This window comes from Otolemur garnettii, unplaced genomic scaffold (assembly GCF_000181295.1).
Source record: "Otolemur garnettii isolate 467f Iridium unplaced genomic scaffold, OtoGar3 scaffold00104, whole genome shotgun sequence".
Classification (NCBI taxonomy): Eukaryota; Metazoa; Chordata; class Mammalia; order Primates; family Galagidae; genus Otolemur; species Otolemur garnettii.
The window spans coordinates 7,262,147-7,280,471 of record NW_003852499.1 but is presented as its reverse complement, the minus strand read 5'-3'; the positions used below and the strand labels follow the sequence as shown (position 1 = coordinate 7,280,471).

Sequence of the window (18,325 nt, the reverse complement as noted above, 5' to 3'; positions counted from 1 at the left end):
CCCTACTCACTGAGCCACAGGTGCCACCCGGTCATGGTGATTCTTTAAATATTCTGGATATTAACTCCTTCTCAGATGTATGATTTACGAATATTTTCTACCATTCCATAGGTTGCCCCTGAAAGTTGAAAAGCTTTCAGTCTTTTACCTTTGACTGTGATGTTAGCTGAAGCCTTTTCATATATGGCCTTATTGTGTGTTGAGGTGGTTTCCTTCTATTCCTAGTTTGTTGAGTGCTTTTATCATGAAAGAGTGTTTTTTTTTTCCTGAGACAGAGTCTCAGTTTGTCACCCTCGGTAGAGTGATGTGGCATCACAGCTCATAGCAACTTCAAACTCTTGGGCTCAAAAGATTCTCTTGCCTCAACCTCCCAAGTAGCTGGGACTATAGGTGCTTGCCACAATGTGCAGCTATTTTTAGGGACAGGGTCTTGCTCTGGCTCAGACTGGTCTTGAACTTGTAAGCTCAGGCAATCCACCTGCCTTAGCCTCCCAGAGTGCTACGATTACAGGCATGAGCCCCTGCACCCACCCTCTTTTTTTCTTAATAGTTAAGGGTTTGTCAATTTTGTTTTTTTTTAAAAAACAACTCCTATTTTTGTTGATTCTTTTTTCTATTGTTTTTGGATTTTCTATTTCATTTATCTCTGTTCTAATCTTTTTTTATTTACTTCTTTCTGCTAGCTTTGGTTTTAGTTTATTCGTTTTCTAGTTAAGGAAGGTACGAAGTCAGAGGTTACTTATTTGAGATCTTCCTTTTTATACCTTGATTTTTAATTTATGTGTTTAACTTCCCTCTTAGGATTGCTTTTACTGTATCCTAGAAATTTGGGTACCTTGAATTTTAGTTTTCATTTGTCTCAAAGTATTATATCCTCTTTTTTATTAGTTGCCTCTGGAAGTGGATTTAACTAAAGCGAAGAGGCAAGATTTTGAACCATCTGTGGAACAGGCAAGATATAATAGCTGTCAACCAAACATGGTGCTGGGACACCCAAAACCACAGAAAGTGACCTCCCCTTGCAGACCATGCCACCCAGATGACGCCCACATTGTGATACAGGGGGAAAAGGACAGCAGCTCCCGGTATAAGTTCTAAGTTCTTTACCTTTCCTCTGCTGCTTCTCATGCAGTTTAATTTGCCTTCATTTCTAACTTCAGAGCCAGCAAGTTGGTTGTGTGCTCCTCAGGAACCATAGCTATTACTTAGGAACTCTCTTCCACCTTGTTGCTGTTCTGATGCAGACACCTGACCTCATCCACTGTGGATAGTGATGCCACATACCAGCGGAAGCTCCGGCAAAAGCAGCTGCAGCAGCAGTTCCGGGAGCAAATGGAGAAACAGGAGCAAATGGAGAAACAGCAGCAAGTTCAAACATCTGCCCCATCAGCTGAAAAGAAGAGTGAGGGTGTGTGGGAGGATGGGAGCAGAGGCCCTAGGAAGTACATCTGAAAGAGGAAGTCAAATGGACAGGAGACCGGTTTTCTGTCAGTAACCCTGTGGCCAGCTCCAAATCAGACTTCACCAGGATTTCTCTCAAGCTACATACAGGAGAAATGAGTCCAGGAAATTAAGATAGTGAAATCTGGGCTGGGTGTGGTGGCTCACACATAGAATCCCAGCACTTTGGCAGGCTCTGGCAGAAGGATCACTTGAAGCCAGTAGTTTGAGACCAGCCTGGGCAATACAACAAGACCCCTGTCTTTACCAAGAAAAAAAAAAAATAGTAATTATTAGCCAGGTTTGGTGGAGAGCACCTGTAGTCCCAGCTACTCAGGAGGCTGAGGTGGAAGGATTGTTTGAGCACAGGAGTTCAAGGCCACAGTGAGCTATGATTACTCCAGCCTAAGCAACTTCATCTCTAAAAATCTTAAAAAAAAAAAAAAAAGAAAGAAAGAAAGAAAGAAAAGAAAAAGTGATATTGCCATGAAGACAATGTTTTTTGTTTTTTGTTTTTATTTGCAGTTTTTGGCCAGGGCTGGGGTTGAACCCGCCATCTCTGGTATATGGGACTGGTGCCCTACTCCTTGAGCCATAGGCACTGCTCGTTGTTTTCTTTTTTAGGGAAGTAAATGGGCCTTGACTTAATCTTCTGGAATTAGAAATTTCAGGATAGAATTGTTTTATTCCAGATACTTTATCCATCTTTGCATTAGAAAGCCTTTTGTTTCTGAGATATCTTTGAATACAAGGCAAAATTGGGTTTGAAGATAGTGGGAACATTAGTAGATTATCTAGTAACTTTATTTCAGGGTCCAGATTCAGTGAGAGTAATAGGTTTTTTTGCAGGATAGTAGTCCTTGCCCAAAGAGTAGAAATAAGAAAAGGGTTTGTCCTAAACTGATTGAACTTTTGCCTGGTTTTTCTCTACAAATTATGAAGATTCACAGAGGACTTGCTTTGAGTTTGGTTCATTAATATCCCCCTCAGCACTGACAGGCTGAAGTTAATGTTAACAAAACCAAACCACCTACTGTCCTGGATCCCTAATGAGCTACTCTAGATGTTTAGGGTCTAAACCAGAGGTTCTCAACCTTCCTAATGCCATGACCCTTTAATACAGTTCCTCCTGTTGTGGTGACCTCCAACCATAAAATTATTTTCGTTGCTACTTCATAACTGTAATTGTGGTACTGCTATGAATCATAATGTAAATATCTGATATGCAGGATGTATTTAGGCGACCCCTGTGAAAGGGTCAGTCAACCCCCAAAGGGATCACGACCCACAGGTTGAGAATCACTGGTCTAAACCCATTGCAGAAACTCCTGGCATGCAGTGTGGAGGAGGTTGTTCTCCAGGACTTTTTTCTGCCCCTTGTCAGACAACCAGAGCTATTGTTCTTTGAATCTATTTTACATATTGGATTTGTGCTTAAGATTTTGAACAAGGGTTATGGCTTTAAAAAGCCAATCAGCCACTTGACTAGATGGCTCCCAATAACCCCTCTGTTTTTGCTGTTAAAAGAGAAATAAACTTTTGTTTTTCTCACTTTAGTGAGAAGGAATAGTTATTTTTTTTTTGAGACAGAGCCTCAAGCTGTCGCTGTGGCAACACAGCTCACAGCAACCTCCAACTCCTGGGCTCAAGCGAGTCTCCTGCCTCCACCTCCCAAGTAGCTGGGATTACAGGCGCCCGCCATAGCGCCTGGCTATTTTTTGGTTGCAGCCGTCATTGTTGTTTGGCAGGCCTGGGCTGGATTTGAACCTGCCAGCTCATGTATATGTGGCTGGCGCCTTAGCCATTTGAGCCACAGGCGCCGAGCTGGAAGTTATTTTAAACCACAAACAGGAAGTCTCTCTGAACCTACTTTGGTTTGTGGGGCTGCCTGATCATTCTTTACCCAATTATACTCTGTTAAATTAACAAAAAATCCACTCTGTCAGGTGATATATGGCTCACACCTGTAATCTTAACACTCTTGGAGAACAAGGTGGAAGGATCCCTTGAGCTGAAGAGTTCAAGACCAGCCTGAGCAAGAGTGAGACCCCCATCTCTGCTAAATAATAGAAAAATCCGCCAGGTGTTCTAGCAGGTACCTGTAGTCACAGCTACTTGGGAGGCTGAGGCAGAAGGATTGCTTAAGCCCAGGAATTTGAGGTTACTGTCAGCTAGGCTAATGGCATGACACTCACCCGTGGGCAATAGCCTGAGCCTCTGTGTCCAAAAAAAAAAACAAAAACTACATCTAAATCTGTAGGTAGGACTGGAACTCAGGAGTCTTGAGTTTTTTTTTATTGGTTGGACCAGGATAGCCCCTGGCAGCTTTGTACTTCGGAGACTGCTCCCTTTAACAGGAGGGAAATAGATTTAATCTCTTAAATTCCATTTACTTACGTGATTTATGACTTGTCCTTTTTCTCCTGTGTAAACCATAGCAGCGCTTGTGGCCCCTCCTCTGACGCACAGCACTCCTGTAACTGCTATCTCAGAACCAGTCACTGAGAAAGACTGCACATCAGGTGTGATTCAGTAATTAATCAATAAATACCTATGAAATGCTTATACGCAACGGTGCTATCTGCTTTTGGCATCACAGAATATACTGTGATGTATTCTCATGTGGCATGAGGCTCTTCATTTTTATTAACAGGGGTTCTGACGGATAGCAGGTAATCCAGCTCTGCTTTTGTACTAACCAAACAGGCTTCAGTGTACTTTCAAGGGCAGAAAGAGAGTCCAAAAACTATGATAGGGTACTCAAGACCTGGAATTTCTTAGGACCAGTGTTTCCACTGCCTTCTGTGAGAATACTTCATTCTTTGCTGATGCTACACTTTTCTGTGATCTCTGTAGAGAATCTTGACAGTCTTGAAATGTGGGATCTGACTCCCGATGTACTGGACAGTGTCGTCAAACCCTTGTTTGGACCAGAACCACCTCCGACGTCAGACATACTAGCATCGAACAACCAGATGATGACCTCAAACAGGACCCCACATAGCCTTTGCAACCAGAAGCCACAAGCAAAATCAGGACCCTGGCAACCTCAAACTTGCAGCACTAACCAGCATGTAACAGGTAGGAGAGAGAAGTGTTTAGGAACAAAAATTCTGTGAATTTTAAGGAAACAATATTTAAGTTGGATAGAATCCTTCCAATAGAAGGTAACTGGTTTAAGTGCCAGAACTTTTCCTTTGGGTTTCTGATTTCAGATGCATCCTTTGATAGTAGCATGAAGCTTAAGCATGACTACATGAAAAACTTTTCCTATTAAATGGCTTTCAAGAGTATGATGCTATTTGGTGTGAAGTTAGCAGAGAATCTGTTCTAACAATAATTTTCATTCATGGGTTCTTAGTTCAAATTAGGATCATTAATACAATCCAGAAATTATTAGCTGTCAGTTTATTCCTTATTTTAAAATCATGGCAATTACATTTAAGCCGTTTTATCTTCCACAGGTAACTGGGAATCTCTTAAGAGCCAGGACATGAAGAAAAGGAAATTGGATCCATCTTAACTGAGGCTCAGCCTACATCATTGGGACTCTTATCACAAAGGGATTTTGGAAAACTACTTTTTGGTCACATTGGTCATCGTTCCTGGAGAGTGAACTTCATTTCAAGAGTTTACCTTGCCTCATTCTGCACCTTATCTGAGGATTATGAGTCTATTGTAGTTAATAAAGCTGAGTGCCATTAAAAAGCTTGTTGCACGCTGTAGTGGGAAGGTGCTGGACAGATGAAATACCTCTTCTTTGGCTCTTGTGGCTTTCACTATTTATTCCTAGGCTATTATGTTAATAAAGATAGACATTTTGGGAATCACAGCTGGCTGCCTGTCCTCAAGCAATAGAGGCCAGACTTGGTACTAGGCACTAGCTTTAACAACTGCCAACATTAAATTGTTTGAAATAATCTGTTTCCTTTTCCTTTAGGAAAGTGTCCACATAAGTACTGTATTTCATGAAAGGAATAAGGTTGAGGTAGTCCTTTTACTACTTGTTATCCAACAAGGCTACAATCTTCATCTAATAGAACCTCTTAAATTTATGGGTTTACAACATTACAATCCTGCATTCTTTCAAAAGCAGTATTTTTTCCTAAGCAAGAAAATGATTTAAGAGCAAGGAAAAGGCATTTTGAGAAAGCAAATCCTTTAATTTTAACAAAATATAAAATACACAGGCTGCGGGCAATGCCTCTGGCTCAAGGAATAGTGGGTTTGAGCCCAGCCCCAGCCAAAACTGCAAAAAAAGAAAAAAAAGTATAAAATATACAGGCTGAGTATCCCTTATCTGAAATGCTTGAGACCAGAGGTATTTTGGATTTTGGAATATTTGTATGTATATAATGAGGTATCTTGGGGATAGGAGCCGAATCTAAGTATGAAACTCATTTATATTTCATATATACCTTATAAAGGTAGGCTGATGGCAATTTTATGCATTTTAAATAATTTTGTACATAAAACAAAGTTTGTGTACAAGATACACTGCAGGTGAAGACCACTGAATAAACTGTTTATACCTGTTTTGACTCACCTGTGACATTAGGCCAGGTGTGGAATTTCCCACTTGTGGCATCATGTATTAAAAAAAAAAAAAGTTTGCATTTGGGGTCTCAGATTTTGCATTAGGGATGCTCAACCTATAGCTGTTTTTTTGGCTGGGGCCGGGTTTGAACCTGCTACCTCCAGTATGTGGGGCCAGTGCCCTACTCCTTTGAGCCAGAGGTGCCGCTCCCAACCTATAGCTGTTTTTACGTTCTCATTTCAGATGTGAGATGTAACCACCTTAACATTTTTCTTTGTGTTTAGCTGTTTTAGAATTCTTTCCCCCATAATGAGTTTGCAGTCTTTTTACTTGTGCCTAATCTGGAAGCAGTGATTAACTTTTTTGGATCACAGACCCATTTGTAGGAAGCTGTGACTGAGGTTAAAGAAGTCAAAAGTACTGGCCAACAGCTGATCATCTGTATTCCTTCAAAAGATGCAGAGGCAGCAGCTTATCTTGATTTTCCTATGTTCTAAAAACTTTAACTTTACCTGTTGTTATATGGATTTGGTCATATATTCAGTTTTTGATTTTGATATCCTTACCATTTTCCCATGGAAAAAATATTTTTCTCTGTCCATAATTTTAGTTCATGGCAAAACTGTTGCTAAAAAAAAAAAAAAATTCCCAGCAATTAGGAATCCAGTTTTAAATTGTGTATTAATCAAAATAGCTCCAATGAGGATGTGAAAAGAGAATTTGCTGGAAATGAAACCTCACAGGTCAACAAAAGCAAAGTTTGGTTTATTTGAATGGTTTCATTAAATAAATCTACAAAGGTAACAAACTGAAGCACAAAGCGCAATCTTACAAGAAGCGCAATACCCAGAGTTAGTGCAAAATGTACAATTAATGGCTGCTGAGAAACCCCCAAAGTTTGAATTCAGTTTATTTGTTTTTTTAAACAGTGTACATTGTTAAATAATGTAAAGAAAACATTTATAATTCAGAAAGATTTTTTTTTAATGTGGAAAAGACTCAAAGTGTACTATTAACACAAAAATAATTTAAACAGTTCAGTAGCACTAGTTCATTCCTCTAGGCTTCAGTTATTTCATCCACAGGCGGGGAAAAAAAGAATCAACAGTAAATAAAACCAGTTCTTAGTTTTTGCGTATGAGTGAAAAGATCTCAAAATTATTAAACCAAAGTAACAAAACGATCATGTGCTGCATTTGGCCCCCTCGTCCCTCTGGATAAAGTTTTGTTCCATTCATCTTAGGTTGTCCATTTCTCATTACTTGGCACTCTCTGTTCTGTCCTTACTCTTACCCTCTCCCCAAAAATTACAAGCAGAGAATAAATAAGTAAACAGTTTTAAACCAAAGCTTGAAACTGCCGGCCTTTTCATTTCTACCTTCCTAAAACCCTCAGCTCTCATTTGCCTCTCTGGGGCCCAGGGCACACAGCAAAGCAAACAAGGAAGCAAGGGACTGGCTCTTCCTAGGGGTTGTGATGATTCCTGGGAAGTGCCACTGGGGTGTGGGGTGAAAGGTTGGAAAATATGTCAGTTTTCCAACTAAATGTCAAGAGCAGAAGCACCCCCAAATTAAGAGTCCTAGCTTCTTTCTGTACCTTCAGAGACAATAGAGTTCCCATACATAGCCAATTAGGATATTTCTGGAAAATTCTGAAAACAATAGAAATGCCCATTACTAATTAGGCATAGCACTGAATAATGCTGGTTGGTTGCAGTTACTACTTAAGGGAAGCGTTTGTATGAGAATGTGAGAATATTAGTTGTAACTTTAGAAATAAAGGTGGCAAAACAGATTATAATCCTGCAACCATTTGGACATCAGAGAAAATGGTAGGAATAAGCATTCTTTCTGACAATGCTTATTAATTCAGATATAGAAAGATTCACTATCCACAAAATATAGTACCCCACGCTGAGAAATGCACGGTACATGTGCAAGAAGAGGAAAGCAATCCAGTTTTAGAGCAACCTTCTCCACCTGTGGTTTTTAACTATCGTATTTTCCAACTTAAAAACTAGCCCCCAACCCCTTCTCTTTATGTTTTAATTTCTTCTAGATCTTATCTGTTCAAGCCCAGCTCAAATATGTAAAGCTTATGACAGTCACTGGCTAGGTTCAAGTATCTTCTAAACAAGTTTGTTCCCCATTCTTTAGTCTTTCTTTTTCCTTTCACTGAGCACACACCACTCTTAATCTTTTAAATTGCCCCATTTAGTTATAACGCCCCTCCTCCTGAAACAGAACTCTCTGCTTTCAACCACTGATGCCAACTTAACTTCTCACCTGACTCATCTTACACCTGCTCTAGACAAAATTGTTGAATGACTTAAAAAAATACTCTTTCAACTTCCCTTTGGCATATCCACTGTTAGGGTCACATGGACCTATAATTTCCTTCCACATGCCCTTTGCTGATCTGGGGTCTGATCAAGTTGATGCTAATGGCAGAAGCAATAGAAGTCCAAGGCACTAAAATGTCCAGCAAGCAACACTGGGAGAACAGAAGTATTCAAGTACAGTAATTTATACAATTTTACATTCACATTTATTTATCTAATACAATGGAAATACAAAGGAAAAAAGTTAAAGTGTCTCAATAAGTAAAGGACAGAGCTAGCTTTTTTTTTTTGGAACTTTTTAACGTTTCATATTTTACTCTTAAAACTACTGTTGTCCAACAACATTTATATAATATCACAGTGTTTCCACATCAAAACTGATGGCGAAGTTACATGTCCGCAGGGAACTTAATTTTTCTTTCCTAATTGCTAATGCTGCAGTCAAAGCTGCTAATATCTTTTGCTTAAAGCACTAATGACCTATCATAAGGGTAACAACCCCAGTCCCCTGGTATTTTTCACTGGGTTCTAAAGAGCAAAGAAGGAAAGAAAAAAAAAAAAAAAAGGAAGAGAAAAAAAAGGGGTGGGGACAGGAGCAAGGTAGGACAAAGCCCAAAAGCTTTTTTTGTGTGTGTCTTGTGGTTTGGAGTAAGGGATATTTGGGGCGTGTACCAAACTAAGAGCTCCACCCAACTTGAAAATACAGAATACAGATGGGGCTTCATTTTAGACTGAGCTCTCTAGTAGCTTCTTCATGAACAGTATTCTCTTTCCTCACTCGAGCCCTCACTGTTGGGTATGGAAGGACAGGAAAGCATGATCTGAAGCTGCCCCTTCACAAACAAGTTGTTCTTTCCTTCTTGTCCCACTCCAGTAAATGGAGGGGAGGGAGACTCTCCATTCTGAGGGCTCAAAGTGGTATTAAAACATTCCCTTCCAGCAAGAAATAACCAGTTAAATGCAGCACTAGTAAGTTAGTAAGAGGCTACTTTTCCCCCAACCCTCCCCCCATCAGCATTCCATCTCCTGCCCCCAGATCTACTCAGGTAATGTCTCTAGGTCTGACTAAGTGGTCCGCAGGTTGGAACCTGGGGGGTTGCTGATGGATTTCTGCAAATTGCTGATGTTGAAATTCTGCAAGGAGGCAGTTCCCACAGGTTGAAACTGGCCCAGTGGCTGTGGTGCTGGGCCACCCGTCCCACTCCACTGAGCGCCAAATGGGGCAGCTGGAAAACCATACTGCTGTGGGGGACACAGAGACTTGGTGAAGTGACCTAGAGAGGTAGCTGATGCTGCAGAGATGGGGGCGGAGCCACCCAGGTTTGAGGTCATGGAAATGCACAGCTGTCCAGGTGCAGAGAACTTCCTTGCCATCCCAGGGCCCTGGAAACAAAATCACCACATGTAAAGTCTGGGGTGGTTTTAACACCCACAGGTATAAAATGAACCACACTAAAACACACATCTATTTTATATAGGCTATGGCAAAACAAAACGAAACCCTCCATAATATTTATTGGCTCTCTGTATTTACCCAGAAGGAGTGAAAATAATTCTTTTGAATAGAAGGGGAGGGGTGTCATGTGCATACATGTGTCTACACATGTAGTTCAGGATATTGAAGGAAAATGGAAGAAAAATCTGAGCTGATGCATGAGAGGCTAACAATTCAGGGAAGAAGAATATGGAAGGAAAAATAAAAAGGGTACTTGGGTGATTTTTGCCTTGTTTTTCTAAGAGTGTTAAAATTCATAAGCTACTGAAGCAGGTTGTGGTATAAAATGTTAAGTAGCTTAGATAGTTTAATCACCTTGGATTTAGATGTGTGTTAAGTAATGCTCTAACAGATTAGATCTAATGGCAAAAGGGAAGACTTACCTCATAATTCATATGTCCTTTGCTTCCTCTCCTGCCTGAAAGATTCATGGCATCTCGGGCCCAATTATCTACCAGTTTGTGCAGGTCATCTGTGAATGTGCCCTTCCTGCTGGATGTCATGGCAGGAGGCTGAGCCTGGGCAGCTTGGCTGTTCACTGTACCCCCAACGGTGTTTGTGCTGCTGGTCCCTTGAGTTATAGAAGCAACAGAATATGAGCATTAAAAAGAGCTTGGATTATAATTTCAGCAAGAGGGAAAACTTCACAGGATGATGAATGACAAACCACAGAATGGGGAGAGGATGAACTGGGAAGCCATGCAAGAAAGGAAGATACCAAGGTTTAACTTAGCCATTTATTTTGGTATAACACAATAATAAAAGTAGTTTCTCTTCAGTAGCTGCAGATAAGGCTGAACAACTCAGGATGATCGTAGGTGCAAAGGGCAGGGACCTCTTTCAGCCCATTCACAAAGCATCTTAGAGTGCTGGCACTGCCTTCCAGTACTCTATTCCCAGCATCATATTGATGAGGGAGATGTGACATGGTTAACAAGGCTGATTGATCTGGAATTTGGCAGAATGCAGGGCAAAAGAAGAGGGTTTCTTATGCACTAGGCTGGATTAAAGCAGGAATAAGAATGCAAAGATAGGTGCTTGGCCAAGGAGAAGATGGGGTTCCCAATCCATGTGGACACTGCCACATTCTTTACCCATTCATTAAACTAGAAAGAGGTAATAAGAGAAGAACTGTGCTCTGTTCAAAAAACTTTTCACCTGGACCCATAAACATGAATTTGCAAACATAAACCTGGGAAGAGTTTCAATTTCTCCCAATTTCCCATGAATAAAGAACCAAGATTACTCATGAGGAAGGGACTGCACAGTCTGCCTGAATCTTTCAACTCCAGGAAGACATGGTTTTCCTGAAGATGATGTCAGTTTCAAATGGTTCAAGGATTTTCACCCCTTCTCCCCATTCTTCTCAGAACACCATGAGAGAAGCAATAGGAAAATGCAGCTGAGGCAGGTTGCAAAGGGAAGGAGGAGGCTTTGAGGCTGTGATGAGGAATTCTATTTCTATGGTTTGATGAGAAAGGAAGAAGGAGTCTGTGTCCTGCCTGATTTCGGTTCTGGTGGAGGGCACACTGAAGATTATTCGAAGAGGCACGTTTTAGGGAAGAGGGAAAGAAGAGTCATGGTCTTGTTTTTTTCTCACCCCCTCCCCTATCAGATCCCACATTTGCTACAGAATAAATAAAAGCTACTAAAGTTGTGAGCCACTAGGCCTTAAGATACCCAAATAATGCTGGGGGCTAAACAAGTGCATGCGTTTTTCTGCTTTCAAGGTTAAAGCAGCGCTAGAGCACAGCAGCATGCCTAATGCAACCCTGCCACTTAAAAGCCCATTATCAACCACTGCTGGTCTCAAGTCCAAATCACATCCTACCACCCAAGGAATGGCACACACAAGCTTGTCTGTGCTGGACTAACAGCTAATTCTGAGGTGAAGTGCAGAGTGTGGAAGGTCACATGCTTCTTACCAACATGGCAAGACATGGAACTAAGGCAGTGTGAAAGTCAGCTCACTTGTTGGTGCCCGCTGGAGCCACAAGGGGATTGGTATTGCACATACAGTGTATAAAGGGAAGAGTAACTTCCCTGACAGTAACCCAAGTGGAAAAGTATTAAAGCACAGGAAACAGCCTTCTGTGAATGGCAAATGTGAGAGAGTGGTAAAGTGGGAAGCGCAGGCAATGAGGATGGACAGTCATGATCGTGACTAAATCTGGAGAGCAAGCAAATCACATGCATGAGGACTGTCATCCTGTGTGAATGATTACTGCTTGGTGAGCTTAATGTGAGGGTCAATCAAAACAAAAACCAGAAATAATTATGGGGGAGCAGGACTGTCAAAAGTTAAATACAAGAAGCTCAGCAGAGGTGAGCACTGCTTGTTCACAAAGAGCTCATGCTGGGAGTCACACCTGTCCAGTCTGTTGTTAGTTGCCCTTGATATTGTGAGGTCCCTTTAGAACCAAATTTCATTTTTCATTTTACCCTATATTACCTAATACTGGATTCTGAAAGTAGGGCTTATCCCATGAGGAAGAGTTAACCATACAGTTAAAATTTCCTATTCTGTAAACAGGTTTCCTATTAAAGAAGGAAACAAACACATCCCTTTCTGGCTAGAAATTAACTCCTGGGAAAAAGCAGACTTGACTCTAAAAGCTAGCAGACAGGACTTCCAGAAAATGTGCTAACCTCTAAGCTTTTTTCAGTTCTTATACTTATCCTCTAAAACTCCTATTTTTATTTTCTTCTACCACAATAATACATTTCCCCTCCCCCCATGCTGTCAGGTCCTAGTAACAACAATCTATTATGAAGCACAACATACTGCCAGTGTCCTAAGTATGGAGTTTTCATGTTGACCCTATCTATAATCCTGCAGGGAGTCTGCTGAGTCATCTGTACTTTAATAAGAAACCACCAGTCTAAGAAGCCAAATTCTACAAAATAGTATTTCTTTCCTCACCAATCTAGCAGACACCTCTCACTATGTGGACTTTCATATGTTTTTATCTCTGCTGAGTTTCCAGTGGGTTTAAGGTACCTGACACATTATCTACTGGCTAAAGGGGTCTCTTTCCCACAAGAACTAGCACCTCTAACCTCCCTATACACATCCATGGGCATTAAAAATCCATGACTGTTACAGAGCTAGGCTCATGTAGGGGCATCACTAAGAGCACTGACTAGGAGGTGCTTTCTTAATCTGGAAGAATAACTACTAGTTAGCAATTAAACATATTAAAAGATGTATTAGAAAAGGGTGCAGAGATACAGATGGAAGTTAGGAATCAGAGAGCTGTGAGGCTTCAGAGTTCAAAGAACTTATAGGTAACGAGCTTTGCAATCAAAGATCAAAAATAACAGAAAGAAAAGATAATTACTACAGAGCTGGTTGCAAGGACAGACTTTTTTCACCATCTTCCCTGAAGCACAAAGAAAGAAGCAATGTGTTAAAGATAAAGATAAGGAAACATCAGTGTAAAATATTTAGAATCTCTAAATAGCACACAAAGGCCCAGCAAGAGAAAGCAGGAGGGGAGACAAATGGGTAGTCCCTGTCAAAGATACTGTTCTATTGGATGTATCTATCTATCTGGCCTTAGTCTGACATGATAATCGGATAGGCTGTATAACCTGGCAAACAGATGTTAAATTTCCAAATCGAATCTTTGTATGTAAAAGAATAATGGCTTGCATTAAGACTCTGGAATGGGAAAGGAACTATGGTCTCTTACATCTCACTGCTTGAATTTAAAATACCCAAGCAGTGTTTTCACGGACCCAGTCCCACTTCCTGTTTCTCCAGCTGGGTTGTTAAAAAGCACTTAATTAAACGCATTAGCAAATCCTACCACAGTAGGCTGATAGATGGACATTACCATTGTTACAGTTTTAAACTGGTTATTATATTTCCACATCCTAGATACATATACCAACCCCTTCCCTTCCAGAAGAATCTTTACGAGTATATTGAAAACAAGCAACCCCTGAACATAAATATAGCAGTAAGCCAAGCCGTGCTTCCAAATCATTACCTGTTTTGAGAGCATAGAATACATCCCCAACTAGTAAGGGCCCCAGACTTTTAGTACCTGTTTCTTTGCATATATCTTCATATCTTTAAAGAAAAAATTAATTTTTAGATTGGAGTCTTGTTATGTTGCCCAGGCTGGTCTCAAACTCCTGGCCTCAAGCAATCTTCCTGCCTTATCCTCCCAAACTGCTGGGATATAGGTATGAGCCAATGTGTCTTTTCTCCCTATTTCTTTGAGTCTGCTCTTGGGATTTGTTCAGCAGGCTGACATGATACATCCTGATGTGCCTTCGACAGATTTCTAATGACTTTCATTTGAACAAAGGGGGAAATATCACCTACCTTCAAGTGTGTGATAAGAATTTATGGAATTAGTGTAGTATTTGTCACATTAAGCTTCACAATGAAGTATAATAAAGACTCTCTTCCCTCACAGATATTTATATCATAGGCCTGATATCTCACATTCTACTTTACAACTTGGGCTCAAGCGATCCTCTTGCCTCAGTTTTTTTCTGCTTTTAATAGTGATGGGGTCTTGTTTTTGCTCAGGCTGGTCTTGAACTCATGACCTCAAGCAATCCACCTGCCTCAACCTCCCAAGTGTGCTGGGATTACAGGCGTGATCCACTGTGCCCAGTCTATTAATGTACTTTCATTTTTCTAGCTGGGCATGCAAATTAAATGCTTATTCAAGTGTCAAGTTGCTATGCACAGTCCAAGTTAGACTAACCTGAAAAAGTATTGATCTCGATGCTTAAATATCACACATGCTTAGAAAACTATGAAATTGGGTAATGCTTTTCCCCACCTTCCTTGTTAAATAGCCCTGGACTGGTGATTGTGGGGAAAGACAGTAAGAGACTGCCTTAAGTACAATCAATCCATTAATAATTTGGGTAAAGAAAATAGGGGTGCTAGAAGGGTTAAAATGTGTGAGTGAGAGAAATGGAAGTTAATGTGTTGCACTTCCCTTTAAATATGGTCACTACAAAGAACTAAGGGAAGTATAAATTCTTTTCACCATGAAGAGGCCTGAAAATCTCTGGACCATACTCAGAAACAGTGATGGCCTTAGCACATGCATTTTAAAGAGCACTTCAATAACCACATCAGAAGTTTGAGGCCTTAATAGAGAAGATTTTTCATCAAATTCTAGGAAGGTTTTTCTGGTTGAACTAAGTTTTTATTTCTTTGATCTTTAAACTATGATTTCAATAAACATTTATTGGCTACCTACTATGTGCCAGGGAGGCGCTGGCTGATGTGAGGGAAACCATGTGTACTTCCCAAATGCTGCTTTCTCTGTGTAACTTGTCTCACTCGACTTGTACGACAGTCCCAGGATATATGGCACACCTTCATTTCACACATGGGGAAGAAAGGGTGACTTGCTATTGTCCCTTCTTTTTAAACAGAAAGCTTGGAAATCTCAGCAATTATGTTAAAAAGATAATTTTTGCTTCCAGGTGCTAGGCTCTGGTCTTTAATAGAATGAATATTTTATCAGAATAACTATTTTTCGTACTATTGGTTATATGGGATTCAAAGGCAGTGGAGGAGGAATGATCTAATAGAGACTCTAGCATCTTTTTAACTGGTAGATTAAGTTTAACTGAGAAAAAAAAAGATTTCAACCTACTCTGAAAAAGAAATAGGGTATAACTTTTACCTAAGATCTAATAAGCACATGAGTGATCAAGATATTTTCTGTCACTTCTAGTGTTAGGGTAGTGAGACAACACTGAATATGACCATGGAGTATAGTCTTCATTATTCTAAATAACTCAGCAGTCTACAACCTTGATATCCTCTGTCATAGCTGTATGAAGAGGCAATTCTTTCAGATGCAGAAACCTATTATTATTTCTACATCTTTTTATCATAATTGATGTGGGGACCCAAACTTCTGAAGGTAACAGTAATTTAGCCAAGCCACTGAGTAGATGATATACAGAAAAGAGACAATGAAAATGAACTGTGTGAACATCAGATCCAAGCAGCAGAAAAACAAGGACGAGGAAGGAGTAAAGGTGTTACACACAAAGAGCCAAGCAGGGCGTACTCAGAAATCGGGTCCTCCTGCCACCAGGTTTGAATGTCACCTGTTCAGATGCACAGTTAAACTTCGCACAGCCTGTGAGAGGGGTAAAACAAGGAAGAACAGAGAGAGGAGAAGAGACAGAACACAACTACAAGATGTTAGAAACTTGAGGCTGGAGTGGTGAAATGTACTAAGATGGCACACAAAAGAACAAGCCTCTGGGGGAAGGTCAGATACATTAAGACTAGAAATACTAGTTCTCAATTCTTTTTCATCTGCAAAAAGCTGATGCTTTTCTCAGTAGAAATAATGCTAGCCAGTTTGCACTTCTTTTTTTTTTTTGAGACGGAGCCTCAAGCTATCCCCCTGGGTAGAGTGCCATGGCATCACGCTCACAGCAACCTCCAATTCCTGGGCTCAAGCGAGTCTCCTGTCTCAGCCTCCCAAGTAGCTGGAACTACAGGCGCCCGCCACAACGCCCGGCCATTTTTTGGTTGCAGCCATCATTGTTGTTTGGCGGGCTGTGCTGGGGATTCGAACCCGCCACCTTAGGTGTATGTGGCTGGCGCCTTAGCCGCTTGAGCCACAGGAGCCGAGCCAGTTTGCACTTCTTACCAACCAAGTACATTCATCTTGTGAAGAGACAATATAATCTCTTATTTCTGAGAAACTGGCATAGGCACTTAAGCTACTTACCTGTGTTTTTTCATTCTTTTCCACCCAGATAATATGAATCTTTTCAATGCTTGTTCTAATGTTAAAGTTCTTTCCTCTATAGAAATGTTTACAGTAATTATTAATAAACAAAATTATATTTGGAAAGTAGCTAATTGTGGGGCTATTCATTTTAGTATGCCATTCCCATATCTAGAAGTTACAAAATTCTCCACTAAGAAAATGCATTAGCTTTCAGAAACTGCTAAAATTCATTAGAATTTCATCCAGGAAATCTCAGCCCAGTGTTAAAGCATAAGTTCCAAATCCCAAATAAGTTATACCTATGGGCTATAGATGTTAACTTTTCACTGTAATCCCTTGACAAAAGCTATTTCACCTGATAGGAGCAATGAGCCCACCGATTCTTTTTTGTCTGTTTGAGACAAGAGCCTTACTTTGTCATCCTGGGGTAGAGTGCCATGGGCATTATAGCTCACAGAAACCTTAAATTCTTGAGCTTGAACAATCTTCTTGCCTCCTGAGTAGCTGGGACAACAGGAGCCTGCCATAATGTCTGGCTAGTTTTTCGATTTTTAGTAGAGATGGGTTATTGCTCTTGCACAAGCTGGTCTTGAACTCCTCAGCTTAAGTAATTCATCTGCCTCAGCCTCCCAGAGTGCTGGGATTACAGGCTGAGCCATCATGTCCAGCTAAGCCCACTGACTCTAATCATTACTAAACTTCCCTTTTCAGCCCAAAGATTAAAGCATACAACACAAAGGTTGTGTTGATAGGTTACTTATTAGGCTTTTGTCCCAAGGATGGCACTATCTCCATGTTAATGTTTTTGGAAGATGATGGCTGCGTTGATTTCTTACCTTGACCTGGAGCAGCAAGGCTAGGTACTGAAATGGCACCATCACTGGTGAAGGCTGAATAAAGGTTGTCACTGGAGGGAGATGGCTTAAGGGGCTGTAACAGCTGATTCTGTCCAGACTCTGGGATGTTGCCAGGAGGGTGGAGGGTCTGCTGAGGGTGCAAGACTGAAGCTGCACTCTGACCAGATAGGTTACCTGTTAAAAGATAAAGTGGCATGAGAAAAAATGTCCACATTTCTCAATTCATTCAACAGGCAGTGTGTGTGATTGAGATAAGAGTCTCACTTTGATGCCCTCAGTACAGTGCGGTGGCATCACAGCTCACAGCAATCTCAAACTCTTCGGCCCATGTGATGCTCTTGCCTCAGCCTCCCAAGTTGCTGGGACTATAGGTATTGGCCACAACACCTGCCTGTATTTTTAGAGATGGGGTGTTGCTCTTGCTTAGGCTATCTTGAACTCCTGAGTTCAAGCAATCCACCTGCCTCGGCCTCCCAGAGTGCTAAGTGGCATGGGCCACTGTGCCTAGCCCTAGGCATTGTTTTTATTCCTTCAGTTTGTCCCAGTGAGTAATTAAGCTATAATTACTGGGTCAAAAACTATAAACTGATGAAAAGCACAAAGTCCTCGCTCAGAAGAAGTGAAGAATGACACTGAGAATCAACAGGTAATAGGGCTATATGAATTATCCCAGCAGCTTTTTATTATAGCTTTAGAAAACCTATAGTCTCTAAGTCTGAGCAGAGTAAGAAAACTAGGATATGCAGTGGATATAAGGATTCCATCTGGCGATTCCACAATTGCTTTTTTAATCCTATGAGGAAAGGATATTGAATCATAATTCAAGTAGTTTAAGTAGTCTCTTCTTAAGACTTTCTTTTCAGGCTCGGCGCCTATAGCTCAACCGGCTAAGGCGCCAGCCATGTACACCTAAGGTGG

The 18,325-nt window shown here is 40.8% G+C and overlaps 2 protein-coding genes across 7 annotated transcripts in view; one reads left to right on the top strand and one right to left on the bottom strand.

Moving 5' to 3' along the window:
* Nucleotides 1-5,461, top strand: part of RAD52 (RAD52 homolog, DNA repair protein) — a 17,477-nt gene extending 12,016 nt beyond the window's left edge. Inside the window, exons 8-12 of the mRNA XM_023517129.1 lie at nt 889-1,085; nt 1,245-1,408; nt 3,879-3,962; nt 4,297-4,521; nt 4,905-5,461. Of these exons, the coding sequence (XP_023372897.1) occupies nt 889-1,085; nt 1,245-1,408; nt 3,879-3,962; nt 4,297-4,521; nt 4,905-4,963 (729 nt within the window). The 3' untranslated portion in view covers nt 4,964-5,461. The remainder of the gene's footprint in view (nt 1-888; nt 1,086-1,244; nt 1,409-3,878; nt 3,963-4,296; nt 4,522-4,904) is intronic.
* A 1,260-nt stretch (nt 5,462-6,721) lies between these two features.
* Nucleotides 6,722-18,325, bottom strand: part of WNK1 (WNK lysine deficient protein kinase 1) — a 167,084-nt gene continuing 155,480 nt past the window's right edge. For all 6 annotated transcript variants that reach the window (XM_003796448.3, XM_003796447.3, XM_023517127.1 and 3 more), the window contains 3 exons: nt 17,387-17,581; nt 10,197-10,384; nt 6,722-9,701 (listed from right to left, as the gene is read on the bottom strand). In XM_003796448.3, the coding sequence (XP_003796496.1) occupies nt 9,384-9,701; nt 10,197-10,384; nt 17,387-17,581 (701 nt within the window). In that variant the 3' untranslated portion in view covers nt 6,722-9,383. The remainder of the gene's footprint in view (nt 9,702-10,196; nt 10,385-17,386; nt 17,582-18,325) is intronic.